This window comes from Pseudopodoces humilis, chromosome 7 (genome assembly GCF_049639895.1).
Source record: "Pseudopodoces humilis isolate 2021_Gansu_Grassland_sample_001 chromosome 7, ASM4963989v1, whole genome shotgun sequence".
Taxonomy (NCBI): Eukaryota; Metazoa; Chordata; class Aves; order Passeriformes; family Paridae; genus Pseudopodoces; species Pseudopodoces humilis.
The window spans coordinates 25,772,717-25,795,108 of record NC_142206.1 but is presented as its reverse complement, the minus strand read 5'-3'; the positions used below and the strand labels follow the sequence as shown (position 1 = coordinate 25,795,108).

Here is a 22,392-nt window from a genome sequence, read left to right as displayed (position 1 = left end):
AGTGTGAGCTAATGTCCTGTTTCAAGAATGACTTTGATTAAATGTTCAGGGTTTTGTATACAACATCAGAAGAAAGACTAGTGGCGTAAGAGTCTGTGTAACAACAGTGTGAAACAAGAATCTTGCTGCTCTCTCTTAGAACTTGTGTACAGGTTTAAATTCACCCTGGAATGTTGTGTTCCACTGCAGCTGCACCATGACCACTGTGCTACAACAGAACCAAGGTGCAGCTGCAGATCAAAGGAAAACACCCATCGCTTTCAATCTCCTGGTAGAGGATTGATGAAAAGCAATTCTGTGTGTGTTAACTTTGTGATTTGATTTGATTAGCTGATGCATTCATTCGATGATTTCAGAATTCGATTATCTAAGACACCACCATTAACCTATTTGATTTATTGATTCATATTCTTTGTGACCTGGCTATAGTTAGATTTTAATTTAGATAATTTAAACTAGTTTAGGCCTCGTAATATCTTGGTTTGTTCTTAATATTTTCTTACTAATTTTTAGAGAGAAAATCTCTGCAGAGTGCATAGATCTATGTTTTGTCTATTATTTGTTCTTTAAAACCCAGAAGCCTTCAGGGAAAAAATGTAATTTAGTTCTGGTGTTTGAGAGATATGGCTCTCTTTAAATTAAATCCTTTGTTCCCAGATATTGCACAATATTTCAAGCAGCAGGGAAGTAATATCCCGTAAGTTGCAGTTTGCTCATTATAAAATCCAAAATTAACTAATAGCAGGTAATAATCCACAAACTGTCAGTCACTCTCTTAAATACATCAGTTATTTACTTAGTAAATGTCTTAAATACATCAATTCTTATGCAGAAACCCCAGTCCTTACTGTGCTGTGAACTGAGTTAGCAGAAATATAATTAGCTAAAGAAAATAGCATCTAAAATCCCAGCATTTAGTTCCAGTGAAATATCATAATGATGCTCAAAATGAATCATCAAATTCACTTATTTGGAGTCCTGGTTGAAGGTCAAAAGCTTTTATATTTAACAGGCTTCTTCAGAGAGAGTCAATTAACACAGATTTTGTTGTGAGTGCAGTGTGCAAAGGAGCCAGAACAGAGAGAGAGCTACAAAAATGTCATCCCATGCGGGTGGGAGATTTCAGTAGAGCGCTTAAAGGCTCCTAGAGATGAGGGTTGGTTCTGCAGGAAGTGGGAATATGTTACATGCCTAGGAGGGCACTTTGACTGTCTACTGCTTGAGAATATGTAGAACATTGCAAAGTGTAGCTGTGTCACCAATGCTGAAAGCAACCTTACAGCTTGATTTCTTCATGGCTCTGTCTGGTTTGGGGCTCATGCCAGACTACATGGACTTATGCAATGGTGGTGTAGCCTGCCAAGGCAGGGAGTCCTCAAGTGTGTGACTTACTGACAGCAGAGGTGCTTGAGCAGCCAAGCCTGCTGCAAAAATCCCCAGAGGACTACAGGACCCATTGAGTCCCTTGGGTTACTGAGTACAAAGTGCCACAGACCCAGGCAGCCCTGTCATGAGAATTTAGATGAGAGAGGATCACAAAACATTCAACCTGTGTCAGAAGTGCTGGAAATGCAAAAAAAAAGGGCAAGAGCTGGCTGAGATGCTAAGCTCTCAAATCTGAGGCAATGGAGCAGAGCTGCCTGGTGGGTTTTCTGACCCAGGCCAAGAGTCAGAGACAAGGATTCAATCTGATTTCATGTTCAGTGTGCCAACCGCAGCATTCCACATGAAAAAATATAGTTGCTTCATTAAATGCTGATTTGGTTTGAATTCTGTCACAAAGACTGCTCTAGCATTGCAGGAGTGTCAAAATGGGTAACAGAACAAGTTCTCTGATTGTGGGGGTAACAAAAAGTAATAGTTCACTAGCTTGATTTTTCTAGACATCTGAAATCCATTTTGGGCAGCTTAAGTAAGAGTATCCCACAAGCTAATATTCTTCCTGTTTAATGGAATGTGTTAAAGGAGATTATTTTGCTTAATTTCTAAAATGCTGGTTTAAAACTTTCCAAGCAAATTGTTCTATATACCACTCCTACCAGAAAGGAAACAAAGTACTAACAAACAAACCACTGTACAGCATGCCAGCTGCCCTGACTTTTTAGATAATAAAGAAATTAGGGTCATCCTTCTTTGCTCCTCTGTAACTCAGTTATTAGACTGATTTCTAAGGAAAGAGCAGGCTTAGGATCTAATACCAATGACAACATTTTCCATGAATGTCTCTGCTAATGGCATAATATAGTGAAAAAAATGTGCTTTTTCTTGCTGATCCCCATCCTATGGTCTGCAAGATCGATTGGATGTTCACTGATCTGCCTCTTTCCCTCCCAGTGTCAAATAGCCATATTACAGGAAATGACAGAAGCAGCATGGGCAGAGGAACCTTTATTCAGTCTTGGTTTATGTGTTGAATGCAAAAACCATCAAGACAGGTTAGAGAAAATTGATCACATGAGTAAAAAGTCTGCCTGACTACATGTTCTCATTACTTTCTCTTTTGCAAAAAGCAAAAGTGGTAGGATCTCAGTCACTAGTATATGCAGACACACACATATGTGTATTTATGTGTATTCTCAGTGATATCTCTAGGCAAAGGCTATAGTAATGTTTGAACTGCAAGTAACAATACATACTCAGATACCGCCTTCTTGTGTGGAAGCCCACCATAATTACAGCGTGGTGTCTTTTTCTCTCGTCAGTGGTTTTAATAAAGAGTGGTGGGTGGGACTTCTGAGCAAAATGATTCTGAGGAAGTCGGTATTGTATAGGAAAATGCAGATGCTGCTGTTCTAAAAAGGCTTGTACTCTTTTGTGTGGTTCCCCAAGGTCTAGCAGCTACATCCTTGGCTGCCTGAAAATGAGAACCTGATGAGTGACTACTTGTGAATGAGAACATAGCTTTGCTACCATTGAACAGTCAGTTTATTAAGTACACTTTACCATTAACACTCCTGTAATTCCCAGCAGGTTCCATATCTTCTGCTTGGTAAAACAGGAATTGATGGCACAGCTTGTGTCAGCTGGAGACTATCCACTTTGGGACTCCTGTGATGTATTCTTAAAGCAATGGGCATTACCTGAGGCTCATTTCTCCAGGTTCTTAAAATCAAAACAAAACAATCCCAAACAAACACAAAAACAACCAAAAAAGCAACCAAACAACAACAAACCCTAAAACAACAAACAAACAAACAAAAAAAATCAAAACAAACCCCCCAAAACCAAAAGACAAACAAAAGATTTTTATATTTTAATGCAATTCAGTTGTGCATGCCTCTTTTCTCATATGAGTTTATTCTTCTACTCTCCATGCAGCTTTATTTGCAGTGCTATCTCTTCATTGTTACTTACCTGAGAATGTGAGGTGTGAGCTGGGAATTTGGCTTCCTCTGCATTGGATACATCATGATTCTAATCATCTGTGTTATCTCTGTGGAATGTATTATTGATCAGAACTTCTGCCTGTGCCTAGACTATTAATAATCCATGGAAGAGCTGAGAATGGGACCCAGTTCTTCAGGTCTAAAGGGTTTCTCTTCCCATCCTGAGTTTCATAACAGATGTTTCATACAGCTCTAAGAAACCACAGTCTAATATAGCTTAAAAAGAGGTGGCCAGCAGCCAACTTTCAAATAAACAACCTCAGCTCTTTCATTAAAAGAAAACATTATCATAATATTAAATTACATGTCAAATGGTGAAGGTATCTTTCCTTGTGTACAAGATATTATCCTTTGAAGTCACAGAGCCCAGAGTGATTTTCACACGAGGGTGACCAAATAGGAAAGAGGGAAAAAGTAAATAAAACAGTAACACTGGTTGCTTTTCACATTCCTCCCCTGGTTATAGAAACACATGTGTTTGGATAACAAGTTTCTTGTTACCCACATCTTCTTCTTCCCTTGAACTTTAATGCCCTATATTCTTTATTTGTTATCTAGGCTATCTTACCTTTCTGGTATGCTTCTCCATATTGGCAAAAAAGGTTAACATTGCAGCTGTACGTTGGTGAAATATTTTGAAGTCAGGTACTCTGTCCAAACTCTCACTGATACTGTTGTGGGAAAGAATAGAAAGCTTGCTAATGAATCTAGCTGAGATAAAGGAGAAATTTCAAGAACGAGTTGATGAAAGGCCAGTTTTTATCCTGGTGCTAGGTAGCAAGCTTTTAGATGAAAGAGATGACTAACAACTAATCCTACTGACTATTGCTATTTTTCTTTCTTTTCAAATGATGCAAATAAAATGTCTCGCTCATAACACACCAGTATTTTGTAGAATACAGGAAAGTCAGGAAAGTGACCTGGCAAAGCAGTGTGTGAGTCTGCCTCATTCTCCGTTTGCACCAATAACTTGTTTGGACTTCGGTTTCACACAGTTCCTTGTCCCTTGACCCCTTCCAGCTCAGCTGGGGGTTATTTCTGGGGCTGATGAGTGTTTTTATTGGCATCTACTGCTTGACAGTCTGGATCACCAAGTATCACAATGTATTTAGCATTCTAGATGCTACAAGAAAAATAAATCTGTTTGTCCTTGAGTTTATTTTGGCTTTTTTGGTGCTGAACGATATCTTAAAAATTCTGGACATCTGCTTTTAATCCAAATTGTACAGTTGCTACCCTTTAAAGTTTGCTATTGACTGTGTCTTGAGAATTCTGATATTCATTTCTGCTAACTGGGGAACTGATTGCTATACACTGTCAAACTTTTTAGTGAAGGCTTGCTGTTCTGGTTTCTCAGGATGTTAATATTTTAACTACCTCCCAGTTCATTTTTCTTCAGGGGTAAAGACATCAAGTATAGGCAGTAACAACTGTATTCTCCTTTTTTTTTGTGAATCTGAATTGGTAAGTAATGAATGATACATTGCAATAACATCATGTAAAAATATTTGTTATTTTTTCAAATTACCTTGATACATTTGAAATTCTTGTTCAAATTAATTAACCAAGAGACCTTAGACATAACTATAGTAATCAAAATGCAGTTCACAGTATTTTGCTCTCTTAATAATGTGAAACTTTGCTACAGAAAAAAAAACAAACTTATAGGACTAACTCAGTAATAATTGGTACCATTTCTAAATAGATCTCTATTAGAATCAGACCAATAATGTCATGGTTCTAGCACATCTCTCCATGGTCTGTAACTACTGCTGACTCCTCCTATGGATGCTGTTTTTCATCTAAAGTATTTGTGTTATGTTACAATAAGAGTTTTGAACCTCTTTCTTACGCTTTCCTACTCAGATCAGTACTTTAAGTCACACACTGTGCTTCTGATACCAGACTATATTTCAGTACTGTCAGGAGAACTGTAGCTGGGCATGTTTCCTGTTGCTAGAATTTCTCTCTTCTTTACAGACATTCTTCATGTACCAGCACAACATTAGGTATCACCATGCAAGTGTCCTTATATAGTTTTACACCATTTTCCACAGTCTCCTAGGAAAAAAATCAAGTATCTGGTAACTCTGCGTCTCCTCCCCATTTATGAACCATTCTGCTCAAATTCTATGTGAGTAGGTTGTTGGCTTATTTTTTGTTTTAAATTTGCTTTTAGGGAGGGAGAGGGTTTCTTGGGTTTGATTAATTAATTTATTTAATGATGAATTGCAATACCTATGAGTTATACTTTTGCTAGGTTTATTTAGATCTTTCCTAATCCCTTGCTCCTCCTTGGATTGAGATGAACATTATCTCTGGGGCAGCCTCTGGAGTGATTAAATAAAGATGAGTAGAAGTAACTAATTAGCAGGCTCTTTCAATCTTTGGTCTTTCTATAGGAGTGGTATAACTCTTCTTCTTCCCTCTTTGTTTCTCATTAAAAGAAGCTGAGAGGAGAGATACTTTAAAAACAATAAGTAAAGGCAATGATAACCTAGTCTTTTTAATAAAGCAGTCAATCATTAGTAAGGGTGCTGGAAGGAAAGGAGATAGAGTAAGTTAAGTGTTATATGATTACTACTGATTCCGTAAGGAAGATTTTGTAATTTAGAAGAGAAAATGCAGTATGCCCAATAGCGGGAAAGTACCAAACAGTATTCTTAAAGATTGGTATGGTCAAATGAAATATGTACTTAGTATTTACAAATGGCATCATGTGTATTAGTCTGACTCTTATTGTTTTGATTAAACATGACTTTTTTCAGCTTAAAACATCTCATTTGATGTTTTCCCAAAAGGACTGCATTTGTCACACTTTGGAAAAGACTGTATATGTTGAGCTTGTTGGTTTATGTAGCCCATATTTAATTTAATATCTCAGTCTATTCTCATTATTAAAAAGAGTTGTGGTGGTTTTTTGGGTTATTTTTCACTGCTGGGCAGACTTGTCCAGGTGAATTTGTGCATATGAATATTACATTTGTGTGTGAAGAGAGAGTGCACAACTGTGCATGACTTCTTCAAGGTAAAACAGTAGAGAAGCACTTGGCATGAAGTTTCTGCATGGGGCTATGAGTATTAACGTGGGAACCAGCCAGGATCATGCAGGGTTTTAGGCATTTCTCTTCTGTTACCAGTACCCTCTCAGTGTTGCAGGATTCACTGGTAGCCATGTGCTCTTCAGCAGTGACTGAATTTTAGTAAGTTTTAATGAAACTAGGAGTTGACTTTGTTTCTGATGCAAAGTGGATGGAATTATCTGCTATGTACAAATTAGTTTCTGATCCTTCAATAATCTCCAAACAGATTCATCAGAAGTTGAATGTTGGAGAAAACTTGTAGGTTTTACTGGCCAAATGACCTGGAGAAGGAAATTAGTGTTGGCTGTGCTAGTTCTTCCTTGTCCAGGTGAACCAAGAGAGCTGATAAGACAGCAGTAACCAAGCCTTTGCATCAGACTTTTCCTTTGTTTTGCTAAAAGCACCTTTCCCAAGAGGTTGATCCCATCATCTGTATTATCGCACACAGTGGCTCAGAGCATTGGCAGCAGGATGGGAATGGGAACCCTTCTCTTGAGTCGTGTCTGCTCAACAATGCTGTACCTTGAGAGAGCCTCTGTTCCTGTTTGGGAAGAGTTACCAGACAAAGGAGTGTATAAAAAAAAAAAAATCTGCTTTTTATGATATAAGGACAACCTTGTAGCTGTTCTGCACTGCTGTGCAAGGGTTAAGTACTCAAGGGGGAATCCTTGGATGATGAGGAGCTGTTGACAGTCATCCTTCTGTCAAAAGTAGATCAAGGAAAAAGGAGTGCAGGAAATGTGCCTTTGTGCTTGGATAGCCTCTGTGAGCAAAGCAGCCCCTGAGGGATTTCTAAAGCAGTGCATACATTTCGAGCATTCCTAAGGCTCTTACTAGTGAAACAAGGATGGAAGGGGACATTAAGTAACCTCGAAGATCAATGGAGCTCAAAGGCAGATTAAAGTCACTTTTGTCCTCTCCACTTATGTTGTGTGAAATCAAGTAATTGAAAATAATTTTATTTTTACTAAATTTAATTCTAGAGGATCAATTTCATATTCATTGTAATAATTTAATCAAGAGCTGGATCTGAAAATGGTATTTCTTTCACTTTCTTGCTGGCACACAAGTCCTCTTTTTCTGTGAAATGTTGTAGTGCTGTTACATGGAAGTTGAAGGCTGGGGAGACAAAGCTCCTGCCACAGGCTACGAAACTCAGAGGCCTCCTGAAGCTGGCAGCTGAGCATCTCCTGAAGGACAGATATCTAGCAATTAGGTGTCCCATTTCTCTCTCACCTAATTTTGTTGGTTGCTCTGGGCAACTTGCAGAAATTTTATTTTTGTAACTTAGCATATGAGTTTGTTAAAAAACAGATATTCTCTTTAATGGGAAACTTGTTTTTAGAAATATTTTTTCATTTCTAATCATGATATAGGCTCAAAATCTTAACATTTCTCACAAAACAAATTGTTCCAAATTCATGTTTTGACTTCTCAAAATTAGTCATTCAGTATGGCAAACAGTCTGTTTTGAGAACATGAAAGTATTTTCATTTAGCTAGGTATTACATCATTTTACTGTATTAATGTTAAAAACTCCAAACTCAGAGCAGATAACAGAGTGAAGATGACCTGTTTCAACCTTAACAAAATGATGTAATATTTTTCCACATGATTATTTGGAAAATACTACTATTTCCTATTAAGTAATGTATCTGGCATTTCCGTACAAAAACATGCCATAAGAAAATGGTCACTCAGCATTTTACTGTCATCAGCAAAGGGTGAGGCTTCAGGTATCTTTTTGAGGGATCCCATCCCTTCTGTTTTTGTCTCTGCATCCACAGGCTTCCTATCTTCCTTCACCTTCCCTTGAGGCTATGCCTGTCTCACCTGCATGTGTGAATTCACACGTACCTCCTTTGAAGCTGCAATTGAAAAACCCTATGAGTGCTGTTCTAAAGGAACCAATTCTATTTCTTCCTCTACATTTATGTGCAAGAACAAACTAGTTTGGAAGTGCTGTTCCCTTGGAAGGCAAAATGTATTTCCATCATGTATTCTTGGTTCTTTGTAGCTGCTTGAAATCCTTCGTTCAGAATTGAACATATTCCCCTGAATTTTATTAATTTTAGAATAATACATCTCATGTATGTCAGTCATCCAAGCTACATTCCCTCTGGGAGGATGGTTCTTTGGTAATTTGCTGTAAAACATGTGTCTTAAGGTGCAATTTCATATATATTTTCTCAAATGACAAAGCCAGATTGAAAGGCTAGAGTCCTTCCTCTCTCCCCAGCTTGTCGTCCTTTTGATTTTGGCAACAGATGGCATGGCCTGATGTGAACAAGACTGAAAACCCCGAAAGGTTAATCTAAAACATTTAACCAATGAGAAAGACAAAATTTCCTTAAGAATGGATGGTATTTTTATTGCAGAAAAATGAAGAAGTACTTTGAGATTTGAAAAGTAAAGTTCTTGAAGAATCAAAGAATTTAACTTTTTGATTCATTTAACACTTTTGATTTTTTTTTATTTTTACTTCTTTTTCCCACTTCTGGTTCTGGTCAGTTTTCAGGAACCCAAGAAGATCCATATTCTTCACAGGGAAAACCATAGTTATATGTCTCTTAATTTTGATTTTTTTCCCCTCATTAATGTGAGTGGAGGAGGAAGGGAGGAAAAATATGTAGTCAGGCCAATGGAATCCTAGCAAGAACAAAAGCTGATTTCTGCACAAATCCCTCTTTTTCAGAACTGACATTGTACTGTACACAGGTAGCAGGAGTGCAATTGGTGCCTCTTCTACCACTCACCCCAGCCTGAATAGAGGAGAGAAAATAAAAAGCGGGGTAGAATGGAGTTCTTCCAAACACTACATCTCAAATGCCCATGGAAAGCTTTTGTGCTGCTGTGCAGCATAGGACTGACTCTGGGCAGCCTAAAAAGAGGTGAGACACAGTGCAAAACCCAGCCCTCATTACCTATGAATAAAGAACAGTTAGTATTATAAAAATAGATTTATGAGTATTGAGCAGCTTAGCTATAAAAAGAGAAATCTTTCCAAGTTAGTGTGGCAACATGTGCACACATAAGTATGTGCATGTGTACAACACACAAGTATTTTTGGATTCCAGTAAGTGGTTTTGGCATCCTATTTCTCAGCAGTTACTAAAATAGTAATTCAGATCTATTTCAGTAGGTGTAGATGTACACTGAAAACTGAATAAGAAATCATAATTAGCAAGTTGCTGTTCAAAGGAAATTTGCCAAGTTAGGGAAGTAGTATCAAGAGGAGGACCCAGGATCACCTTGCATCCCGTTCAGTATGTGAGGTTTGTGAGAAAATTATAGATGGCATGGGCAAAACTTTGTCTGTGTGAGTTCTGTCTAGTAGCTGTAGCACAGGGGTGGAAACCTGCAGTGTGCTGTGCTTACTGCCAGAGCTTCACAAGTCTTTGCTTTTGAAGGGAGACGCAGTGATTTTCTTAGAAACAAGTATTTGATGCATGAAGGGATGAGGATGCACTCTACAAAGCATTGGGGAGAATAAAGAGCAGTTGCACAAAATGGTTCAGGAAACATCACTATCCAGGGAAGGAACTGGCCACTGAGTGACTGAATTAAGAAAGCGAGGAAATGTGAGACAAAGCAGCATTTTGTGTATCTAGGGGCAGCCAGGAAGCAGCTTGCTGTGAGCAGCAGGGGAGGGGACTGTAGGAATTTCGTACAACCATAAATATCTGGTCATTCAGTATGTCATTGAAACTGCAGAAGATCTTTGGCAATCCAAGTGAATATTACAGCAGGGACCTACTGGTTGTGAAAATCCCTTTGGATTGATCCACTTAACACCCTCCAAGGAAGATTCTTGTCAGGTGGGCAAGGAGTTTGGCGTTCTGTCTCTTGTGGATAGGATACCAGCTGGGATTGCAACATCTGAGAAGGTTCTCTGAAGTAAATACCTACCAAGACAGCTACCAAGTATAGTCCATAGCATAAGTGACTGGGTTTAATTTTGCAGAATGTAACTAACTTTAGAAATTTTGCAATGATCCCAAAGAAGGATAAACAAGGTTCTTAGATACCATTCATGATCTGCATATAAAGCAGGAAGGAAGTTAAAACCCAAACAAATAAAAATCTGTAAGTATTCTTCTAGTCAGGAAAGTTGTTTAAGACATGGGTCAATGAAATGCATGTCTACATTCCCCAGTGAGAAGAGTCTGTGCAGTTTGACTGTCCTCCAGCTCACTGGAGAGGAAGCAATATTCCAGACTTGTTAGGACAGACTTATTCACATGGTGTTAAATTAGCAGCCAAGGGAAATGATAGAAAAGCAAGAAATATAAACACTTGCTTAGCAGAGAGGAAAGGTATTGAGAATAAAATTAAAAAAGGCCCCAAGGACTGAAAGAGGAGTTCTCCAACTGCTGTGACCAACATGATGGGGCTGGCTAATATGCAAGTGGCAGTGAAATGCAGTTATCGACTTCTAAACACACAGTGCTGATAAACTGGAATTTCTCAGACTAGGAGGAAGGATTCCTGTGGTTGAAATCAAAGGACAGAAGTAAGTTTGGATCAGCATTGTATAGCTAAAAAGACATTGCCTCTTTCCCTAGCCATTGAACAAAATTATCTTGAAGGTCAATTAATACCTAGAATAAATGTCAGTGGAATTGCTGATGATTGCTATACACAAAGATCTGGATGAGATAATGGCTAGCCTGTTGTGTGTAACGGGAGGGAAAAAAAAACCTTTTTCTGTGTATGTGAAACCTTCAACAAAAGTGACATATTGGTGGTTTCATTCTGCTATCATGGGAGCATATTTGCAGATTCTGGATAGATGACAGTATCAGAATGAAAATTCCCCTGTCACTTGTTAGGATGATATCTTGGATCCATTCTCAGCAGATAAAGAATTGAGGTAAGAATTGAGATCAGAACTAAACTGGGATATGCCACAAGTGGAACTGGTTGTGGCTTGAGTACACCTTTCTTGGAAATAGAATAAAATTCTGAAGTTGTCTGATATGTACTTCAGCTGGGATATCCAAATAAATGGACTTCTGTGCCTAAATAACATCTGAAAGTGCTGTATCTTGGTAGTTCCAGAAGAAGTAAATCTCTCAGAATTTAAAACAGTGACAAAGGTACTGTTTTAAAGAAAGATTGTGGACAGAAAGATTCAGATAATAATTGAGTTGCTTGTCTAAACAGCTAGAAAGCTACAAGCCTGTAGCTGACAGGGGAGGCTGTGCTGTTAGAAAAAATAAGGAAAATACTACATTGCTTGCACTAAAAGAAAGTTGAAAAGTTGGAAGTTTACCTATAGATGAAAAAAGCAAAAGAAATTAAGAAGAAATCAGCAGGAAGTCTAAGGAAATTTTCCAAGTGCATTAGTAGAAAAATATTTTAGCAATTATATGAATCTGTCATAAATGTATGTGGTAGGTTTGTGAATAATAGAGACAAAATGAAAAATTGTTCAGTAAATATTAGTCTTCTAGGAAAAAATAGATTGGTTTTTCACTGTCACAGAGAAATAATGCAATGGCTTTCTTAACAACCAAAAAATATTGTGAAAAAACCTGTTATTAAAATGTCTACTTTGTAAAACAACTGGTTGAGACAGCTTGTGTTCAAGAATTTAGAAAGAACTAGTTAAGGAACTTTGAAAGACATCCATATGTTGATATTTTCAGTAAGTGTGTCAGGATACTGAGGAAGTTCTGCAGAACTGGAAGAAAGTGAATGCTGCATTAGTATTTAAAAAAGATAAATGGAGTAAGCTGGATGACAATACTAAATTGCATCTGCTCTACTCCTGCCAAGTAGGACTGCTCAGTAAAATGAAGATTGCTGCCTTGAAATCAGTCTGAGTAAAAATACCAGAATCATCTATATCATATATAGGATCAAAGAGCTACAAAAGGGTTTATAATTACTTGTCAATCTGAAGGACTTATTTGAAAAGACATCTTGTAGCAGTGTCAGTTTGTCAAATGAGTTTGCCAGTGTGACAAAAGTCCTGTAGGACATTCTACCTTCAGTCACGTTCTTAAACTGATAACCCTACATGTGTTCTTTAGTGAGTGCCTGGTGCAAATTGCTGTGTCACGTTCTGGTTTAAAGCACAAGTATAAACAGGAATCATTGTCAATTAACTCTACCTATGAGTTTCCTGTAAATATAAGTTCTGGGTTATGTCCTATGTAGGAGTTGAGGAATAAGTCAGAGGTCAGCATTAAAACTGTACTGATGATCTGCTGATAATTTACAGATTAAGGCAGGGCAAAAAAAGGGCAGAGTTCAACTCACCAGTAGGATTAGGTTTCTCAAAGGGAACTAATACAGTGGAGGGTGGGAATACATGTCCTAGAAGGAAACATGTCACAAAGACACCTGATGTCATGGTAGATGATTGACTAAAATAATTTATTTTGGCCAAAATGTCTGATGAGATTGTTGTGTGGAATAACAGGGAGACCTCAGGAGAGAGAGAATGGCCATTCTGCATGGCATGACATTGGTGTGCACTGATGTCTGCCTTTCTGCCTTTTCCCCTGAAAAACTGGAGAGGGCTCTAGAAGATCCTGAAGTAGCACCTTGCAAGCCTTGGGAAAACTGTGTTTTGTTGTGCTGTTCCCCTTTTGAGCATCACCTGCAATCTGTCCAACAGAATACAACAAGAGTGATGAAGTAAGCAAGGGACTTGGGGTTGAACCAAATAATGAGCAAAGAATAAGAGAGTTTGATAGCAAGCAGCAGGAGATCCCAGTGGTATTTTCAAGGAGCAAGGTTCATAATTTAAGGCTGTAAATATGAATGAGAGAGATTATTTATTGAGCTGAAAGTAGAAGTTTTAACATCATTGAATAGGTAGCAGACAGAGTCCTCTTTAGGCTTAGCATGGCTTCCTGACAGAGCTATTAGTCTGCCTTCTCTGAGAACAGTGAGAAATACTGAGTTACTATTTTGATATTAGATAGAGAATACCACTAGAAAGTGCTCTAAAGGAAATCCCTGTTTTGTCGGGAAGATGTCTTGGCTGATTTGGAATTGATTTCCCATCAGGAGTTCTATAAATATTTTCTGTTATTTTATTCTCTCCTGCAAGGTAACAATAGGATTCAGGAGAAAATCACCCTGCAGGTATCTTAATGCTTTTTTTTCCTGTAAGATAATGAAAGGAGTGGAATTGCCTTCTCAGTGCTGTAGGTTTCTTATTTTACTGAATAAAGGATGAATTTGCACTGTGCTGTTAAAAGATCCCATCTTTTTCCCATGGCAGTTGAACATATTACACTTTCTTCCTGATCATTTTATGTTCCTAAATCACAGACAATATAAAATCATGACTCTCCTTCCTCTTCATCCTTTATTTCTTTTCACTTAAACAATTGACTTTTGCTGATCAAGATAGAGAAATCATGGTGGTGAAAAAATAAGAGTCATTCTAATTTTTTTCATGCTGAAATTTATGTCATACAAAAATTACATGCGAATATGTGTGAGAGACATGATGTGGAGCATCTGTGGATTATCAGAAGCATCTTAGTGACTATGTACACTAGATTTTCAATTCAATCTAAGAAGTGGAATACATGAGAAAGAAAAATAATTGAGATAAGAGCATAGTAATAATTGAGGTAAGAGCATAAGGTGGACTAGCGGCTGCTAAGCTGCTACTGTGAGTCCTCTTCTGGTCAGCCATAGCCAGAAATTCTTTGCTCTGATGAAATGAATGAATGGGGACCTATTTCTGTGGGTGCATGTGAACAAATTCCTTGTCTGTCACTGAGTCTAGGGTCTTCTGTCCAATTATACCTTGTCAGTGAACTCGGCTGTAATGACTGCCCTTCCTTCCTCTCAGATGTCCAGTTAGGTAAAGTGGCATCTTCCCAGGACAGGTGAATACTGTTAGTACACACATTAGAGTGAACTCTTGCAGTTTTGCCAAAAATGAGTAGGGTATTACTGTTGTTTTGTATCTTATTTGTCTCAGCCATCAGCAATGGCAACGGAGGTATTTTCCACACTAGGGGAGTAAATTCATGTTTCAAGTACTTTAGGGCTCTGTTGCTGGTGATCTGCCACTGGATGTTGTGCTTGTTAATGAAAAACAAGAGGAACATCCCAAAGGTGTTTGTAGGGGAGGGAGGTGGGGTGTGACTGTGTCAAATATTTTGTTTAAGTTTTAGTTGTAACAGGAAAAATGTCTCTAGCAGAACTTCTGCTGTGGCTGTACTATGTTTGTGGGCCTCATGATACTCAGGCTGTTTCCAAAGTATACAAGCAGCCTGGAGTGTGTGAGGAGACAGTGGGTGGAACAGACTTTACAGAGTAAAGCCCTGAGGGAAGTAAATACTGAAGCTACAGCAGAGCTGAGCAAAGATTGGGAGATAAGAGAACTGAGCAGTAACTCAAAAGACACAGAACATAAGTTGGGAGGAGCAGACTTCAGTTGTCAAAAGCCCTATACACAGCAGAATTTCTTTTAATATAATAAAATAGATTTGTTTGCAATATATGATTTTTAATTAGCATGGATTTTTCATAAGGCTGGTTAAACTTTGGCCACATAGTTCCCATTTTTTTTTGAGTATTTCATCCATTTATTGAAGATACCAACTTATCAGGGCAGTGCCTGTGTCTTATATGCACTAAGATAAATGTGCATATGTAAATGTATAAATACATTTGGAAATATATCCCTAATATATTTGGAAACAGAGAAAGGAAAAAATAGAGTGTTTGACAATTGATCTGTGGAGACCCCAAATCTGTCAGTACAGCATGTGTCTGCTGCAGCATAATGCTCTTCTGTTCTAAAATTGCACTTCCTTGGAACCCCTTGAATGACTGTCTTTAGTAACATAATAAAAGATGGAAGGATGTAGCATTTTTATGCTGTGAAACATTTCACAGCATTTTACTCGCTGTGTGATGTGTTGTCATATATACTAAAACGAAAATTGTTACAGCAATTCAAAATCAGACCAGATATTGCTGAAAAACTATATGCAATAGTGAGTGAAACATATGAACACATGTTCAAGCTTAAAGGGTTTTTCTTTTTATAGGTACTGATGCAAGTTTTTGTAATATTATTGTTCAAATTAGTTCTGCTAAAAATACCTTAGATGTTATCAATGCCATGTCTGTACATCCTGGTCTTAACTGCAATTCATGTGAATAAGATTCCTGTTCCCTCTGACATAATTTGACATTTTTATATTGCTGAACTCAAATAGCCGAGGTTTGAAAGCAATTCATCTTGCATCTTGCTGCCTGTGAACACCTTCTAACAACAAATATGTTTGTTTTTGCCAACTTGTTTATGACTTCTAGAAAAGACCAGGGATAATCTTAGATATAAATTACCGCATGCTTAATTTGGGACTTGAGTATTTTCACATTCACAGGTTAAACAAATAAAATAGCTGTTGGTATGAATTGTTCTGGAGATGTCAGGGTGGTACTGCAATGATGCATTGCAATGAAGGTGAGAGTGATGCAGCAGGGCTTTGTTATATATATATATGCTCACACTTTATTAAATAGGAGCAGGGTTTTGTATAGCAACATCAAACACATCCCTTCTTCTTTTTATTTTGTTATAGCTGATGTCTCCTGCTCTGGGTCACATGAAGAAAACTCTTCTTCACCAAATCCAACTCAGAAGCTCTCCCTGATTAAAAATAGGATGGTTTCATTGCATCAGCCTTCTAAACCAGGTACCACAAGTCCTCTTCCTTTAATCCTCCTTATTTCTCCCTCAGAATCTAGGGGTAAGATAGATGCTGGCAGTCACAAGCACCTCTTACCAGAAAGCTGTGACACTGTTTCTGGCTGGAACTAAAGCAATGACTCAGAAAGGCCAGTGTAAACTTAAGGGAATTCCTTATTTATGTATTAAACAGAAACAAAAAAGCCCAAACCCAAAAGATAGAGAGCAAACCAAACCAGAACCCCAAACAACACTCCACAAAAGAAACTTATTGCCTCCCTCCTCAATAAAAAAACAAAACAGACAAACAAAACAAATCAAAAAACCCCAACACATCAGGAAAAGGGAAGAGAAAGAAAAAGGAAGGAAAAATAAAATCCTTTCCATCAGTAAACTGAAATCTACCAGATTTGGGTTTGAGAGTCCTTGAAATAAAAGCTAATTAATGGAACTGCTTTCCCACTACTATAGAACAAACTATCTTTTTTGATACTGAATTAAGCTTTTTTTCCAAGTGGAATTTTATTTTCAAGGCATTGTGAAAACCAAGTGAGTGGTTAGGTTTTTTAACATGTGTTGCCTGCCTCTTGTCCTGTCAGTGGACACTATTGGGAATGCTTAGCTTCCTCTTCATTCCTTCTCACCAAAGTGCTCATACACGGTGATAAAATCCCTCTGACCGTACTCTTCTACAGACTGAGCAGTGCCAGCTGTGCCAGCCTCTCCTCTGATGGAAGATGCTCCAGTCCCTGTCATCTTTGTGGACCTGTGCTGGGCTGGTTCCTCTAGGTCCGTACATCTCTTGCATTAGGGAGCCCAGAGCTGAGCACAGTACGCCAGCTGTGGTCTCACCAGTGCTGAGTAGAGAGGAAGGATCACCTCTCCTCATCTACTGGCAAAGCCCTTCCTAATGCTGCCCAGAAAGCTGCTGGCTGCCTTTGTAGTAAGGGTGCACTGCTTGCTGACAGAGAGCTGTTTGTTCACCTTGCTCCTTCTCCTGGGCTGCTTTCCAGCCAGCCAGCAGGTGCTGGTGCAGGGGGTTATACCCCTCGAGATGCAGGACCTGGCTTTTCCTTCAAGGGCTCCCTGTCAGCCCAATCCCAGCCTGTCGAGGCTGCTCTGCATGGCAGCACAGCCCTGGGGTGTGTCAGCCGCTCCTCCCTTTTGTGACCTGTGGGAACTTGCTGAGGGTGCACTCTGTCTCCTTGCTCAGGTTGTTAATGAAGATGTTAAACAATGAAAAAAGGCATCTGGGTGTTAGAAAAGTCACACATTCCTTCCAGGTGTAACAATAGCCTTGCCAGAGGAATATTCCTTATAGTAGCATCTTCCAGATGGTATCTAAATTCTTTACAGTCCTTTCTGACATACCCTGGACTATCCATGAGCATTTTTAAATCCAATCTTCTTTGGAGCATTTTTGTAATATCTTAATATGTGTCCTTTGCTAATTGTAGTAATACAGATCTGTTTCTCTATTATACCTTTTTTTATTTTAATTTGTCATGTTTTTCCTTTTTTGCTGACTTAAACTTGAGGTTCTCGAAGTTCTTAAGCAAAGCTGGATATGGAACACGTGTGAGATGTTACATAGTGGCACTAGAGGTTTCACCTTTCAGTGTTCTCTTTCACTGTGACCACGAGTGTACCCAGCTCTTTTACTCTGTGGTTTGTGCTAAAACCTGCTTATTTTTGACCAGTCTTTCCATCACGGTGTGATGCATGTGATCTTCTTCTTTCTCTTCAGAAATCTTCTTGATTTACTGTCAAAAGCTTTCCTGATCTGTTCCAGACTCTTCCAGGTATTCAAATTTCTTCTCCCTCAGGCCGTGTCAGACAGGCCTTATAAAGCTCAGAGAACTGGGAATTAGGTGCTTTTCAAGGGAAAAATTGTGTTCACCTATCTCAGCTGTGAGCCGCCCTGTCATGTGAGACGTACTCAAAGGATTGTCTGTATTGATACAGCTGAGGTATTAGTAATGTTTTATGAAATGATTTCGTCATAAACAACAGTTTCATGCAACTGTCTAGTTGAAAATGGAATTTTTTCTCTCCTGAGCTTTCCCTTTGGTCTCTTTCACTGTTATGCTGTTTTGAGAGAAATTGCTTTCTGTGTTTTACAACCAACTGAAAAATTATCTGATAAAAATATTACTTCTACTGACAATAAGTCTGTGGATACTGAGTTAACCTGTCAAACCTCAGTAAAATTGAAACAGCACAGCAGGTCTGGATCAGGACTCTGCTTTGTCTCACAGCTATGGGGTTCCTGAGCAATTGAGATCCCTAAAGTTGTTTTACTGGATCATCAAACCATAGCCTGGAGCTGTGCACATACATTTTTCCCTAGATCCAAGAGAGCCAGGAGAGTGGCTGATGTCCTCATTCCTGTGTGCTGCTGAGTCTGGCATTGTGTACACACACATGTACACAATTTGCCAGTTTGTCTGCTTGTGGCTTCCATGTAAAAATGATGGACTGAACACTGCCCAGGTCTTTCCTAAGCTGTATTCATTTGGTGAATTGGGCTAAGAAGAAATTTGGATGGTTGGCCCAGGTGTCAGTTTGAGAGAGGCAGCAAGCTCCAGTACGTGCAGGCCAGAAAGAGCTGGGGAGTGTCCAAATGAATGGAAGAGAAGTGTTTGGGTGGGAGACCACATCCTGTGCCAACCCAAAGTTATGTGCAGCTCTGTAACATCTGTGCTTCTCTTACCTCTGCTCAATGGATGCTGTTTTATAAAAATGAAGCTAGCATTAACTTCACTAAGAAGAAAATTTGTCTGCTTTTGCTGTTGTGCTCAAAAGATGCTTCAATTTCTTCTTTTTCTGAAAGCTTAGTTGAAAGTTTAGGTAATCTTCTGGAGGCTCTTAAGTTTTTTTATTTTTGCCCACTTGTGCAGCCACATTTCCTTGTTATATCTCTGACCTTAGTTCTCTCCTTCCCGCCTGTTCTCCACAGGAATAGGGATACCAAAGGGATAACTTCATGTCATTCATGTCTGCAAGGTTTGAATACCCTCTGAACATCAGGATCCTAAATACGAATGTTTAGTCTCTTAATATTTCTTACTTGGCCTCGGGACACTCCAGTTATTACTGTAATATTATTATTACTACTGAAAATAAATATCATGCAAATTAATATCAGCTCTATTCAGCTCTACTCTGTGTGGGAGACTTTTGTGCAGCTAACATCCCTTCAGGGAGTTTATATTAGATTGATGAGAGAACAGTGAATTACTTCTTGTCTGGTTTATAATATGCTGATTATGAAAAATTCTGGCCAAGATGATCTAGTGTTTTTAATACTGCAAGCAGACTCTGGAGTTTGTTAAGAAGGCATTCTTATCCATCCTGCTAGAGGAAAGCAAAACTGTTTAAAAAAGATAAAAATAAAAATGAAGTAAATCTTGCATTGCTCACCTATTTTGCTTGAGACCCTGTCAAGATCTTTCTATTGCTAAGAGACATTTTCCCTTAGAGTATCAGTTCTTTCTGTCAAAAATGCTAAATCCGTACAGTTTCAATATCCTTGTTGATATTATTGGTATTCTCATTTGGGACTTTGAGTACTTGTGGTCTAGACCTTCCAATGGCATAAAATCATTGTTGATACCTGTGGGAGGAATTTGACTTACATTCTGCCAAGATTTTGCAGGTTAGTTTTTCACTCTTACATGTTTCTTGACCTGCTCTGGGAGAGATTCTGTTGTTATTGCCCAAGATAAAGTTTTTATTTTCTCTTTGAGTCTTCCATTTCTTGGGAGATACAGCCCCCATACACTGTGCATTTGGTCACTTATGTGCCACTGGAGCTGGGACAGGCCTCACCAAAACCTTTGGTTTCTCACAACAGAAGTCTCCTGTGTCGTCGGCTCAAGCTGTTCATGGGTGACATCCACAGATGCTTTTGGGAAACCAGACTGGGTGTTATCTTCCATTGGCGTCCTGGCAGCCCAGGAGAGGCAGCAGATGCTTCTGGAAAACAGTTCCTCCTGCAAAGATGTTGAAGGTAGGCAGAGCTCCGGTTGCCCTCGAATGGACGCCTGCTTTTGCCCAGCTCCGGCTGCAGCAGGAGTCAGCCTCAGGCCCTTGTCACTGAAAGTTCCACCATGTGCTGGCTCTGGTGCAGAACTCTCAAAGGCACAGCCAGTGCCCAAGAGCCAGTAGGAACCATGTAATTCATGTGAGCTGCCTTGGTTGTCTATGGATGTACCCTCTAAACAGCCGGCCCCCTTATATACTCATTTTCTATCTCCCCAATTTGCAATAAGCTACTTTTACTTACAGAGACTGGATTTTTCTTAGGAATCTCAATCCTATACAAGCCAGAGCTGGCTCCACTTGTCTGCTGTCTGACTGGCAAAGTCTTTGGCTTTTGTTTTGTTGGACATGTCTTCATGTTTTTTTTGGTTTCTTCTCTTCTTGTTTCTTCTATAACTTCTTTACTTAAACCCTTATATTTTACTTTATTCTCTCTCTCCTTTTTTCTTTTTCTTTTTCTTTTTTTTTTTTTTTTGATTTTGTGCATAGTTGTTCCTTTATTCTCATGACTCCTTGCTTTGAACTCCTTATCCATTTTCCTCTTATTATCTCTCTTACATCTGTGCCGTGTGTCTCTTGTTTTGTTGTGGTTTTTTTTCTCTTCACAGGGGACATTTTCCTCCTGAGCACCAGTAGATTCCCAGATAGATGTGAGTTCAGCCTGCAAAGCCCCATCCTACCTGGGAGCTTGGATTCTTGCTTTCTGGAACTGGCCATATGTTCACAGGATGCTGTTCCTCTCCTCCAGAGATTCACAGTTGAAATTAAATACGTGGAGACAGACAAAAATACAATAACTTCTCTGAGAGCTGGCCATGAGGAGAATTCCAGGTAAGACAATCAATTTTCAACTGTTAAGTCTTTGAATTGCAAGGTAGAGTGGAGTTCCTTCAGGCTGCTGTTTATCAGTGTCTTATGCCTTCTTGGGATCATTGCTGCTATTACAGCTGAAAATGAAGGTGTGACTCTCAGGACTGAAGCACAGAGCCCCTTGACAGGATGCCTGTAACAGACAGGTTTTGTGTGTCCTCCTTGCAAAGAACACACTGGCTTAGATCTCACTCTTCCTCCCTCATGTTTAGAAGGGTGAAGAGTGATTAATTTTTTCACTGATTCTAGGACTGCAGCTGTAAAATGCATTCAGTCCAAAAACTGCCTTGCTAACATGACTGAAATCTCTGTGGATTCAGTGGGTCCTGTCAATGCTCCTAGGGTCACAGTTCTCATTTTGAGAATGTGTTAATAATAACCCCATTTGAGGTGGGGTTAATTTTACCTCTTTAATAATTTCCTCCTTTCTAGTAGGTTGAGGAACACCCACTTCTGCTCCATTTGTAGAGTTCAGGGAGGGAAAAAACTGAGGTAAGAAGAGGTGAAGAAGAACAAAAGAAGATGTAACAGTCTTCTTTTAACAACAGGACAATCTGTACTCCCTTTGATCCTGCCAACGTTTTACTTTTTCATTCCTGTGTGTAGCAGAATGCAGTTAAGGAAGAGAAATGGGTAAAGGGAACAAACCACAACAGGAAAAGAAAGAGAAAAGTCCACATGTTGTCTGATTTTGCCATTTTCCATGTACTTGTTTTTCCTTTGCTGCAGTCCAACTTGTAAGAACCTGGGTCAGACACATAACAGTTTTTTATTTCCATCACCTGACTGACTCCCAGGGAGAACTTAAGCAATAGATCCCAGTTCTTGTTTTCTTTGAATTCTTTGGCACTCTCTAGGCTGCCATGGAGATCTGTAGTGAAGAGTCCCCATCAGCCAAAGATAGCAGAGTTTGACTAAAAAAACTTTTTTTTTTTTTCCCTTTCAGATCTCTCTTTCTCTCTCATTTTCAGCTGTTGCTCAGTTCCTTCCTGACTATTCCTTCCCCATCTTCTTGCCAATTTCACTGGGAATCTGTAGCATTTTCTGGGATTAATTTCTAATATCCTTTTTTGCCTTCTCAAAGCTGCCCTTGCTGCTTTTTGAATATTTGTCAGGCCTCTGCAGCTGCAGCTCCATTCTGCTATGTAAACTCATAAAATACCCTTTTGCTACACCTTACTGGTCAGACCAGGCTTTGCTGGTAATCACTGCAGCGTTTCTGGAATGGATCATAGATGTTGTTTAGCAGCTTATTTGAGCACTGCAAAACAATTCTATGTGAAGTCAAGATTATCATCTTTCTAAAACTGATGGCATTTAGATTTATTAG

The 22,392-nt window shown here is 38.9% G+C and overlaps 1 protein-coding gene across 1 annotated transcript in view; it reads left to right on the top strand.

The window, feature by feature from the left end:
• Positions 1-22,392, top strand: part of LTK (leukocyte receptor tyrosine kinase) — a 91,150-nt gene that overhangs the window by 24,007 nt on the left and 44,751 nt on the right. Inside the window, exons 2-4 of the mRNA XM_088057345.1 lie at positions 16,042-16,155; positions 20,005-20,160; positions 20,801-21,023. Coding sequence (XP_087913471.1) covers positions 16,042-16,155; positions 20,005-20,160; positions 20,801-21,023 — 493 coding nt within the window. The remainder of the gene's footprint in view (positions 1-16,041; positions 16,156-20,004; positions 20,161-20,800; positions 21,024-22,392) is intronic.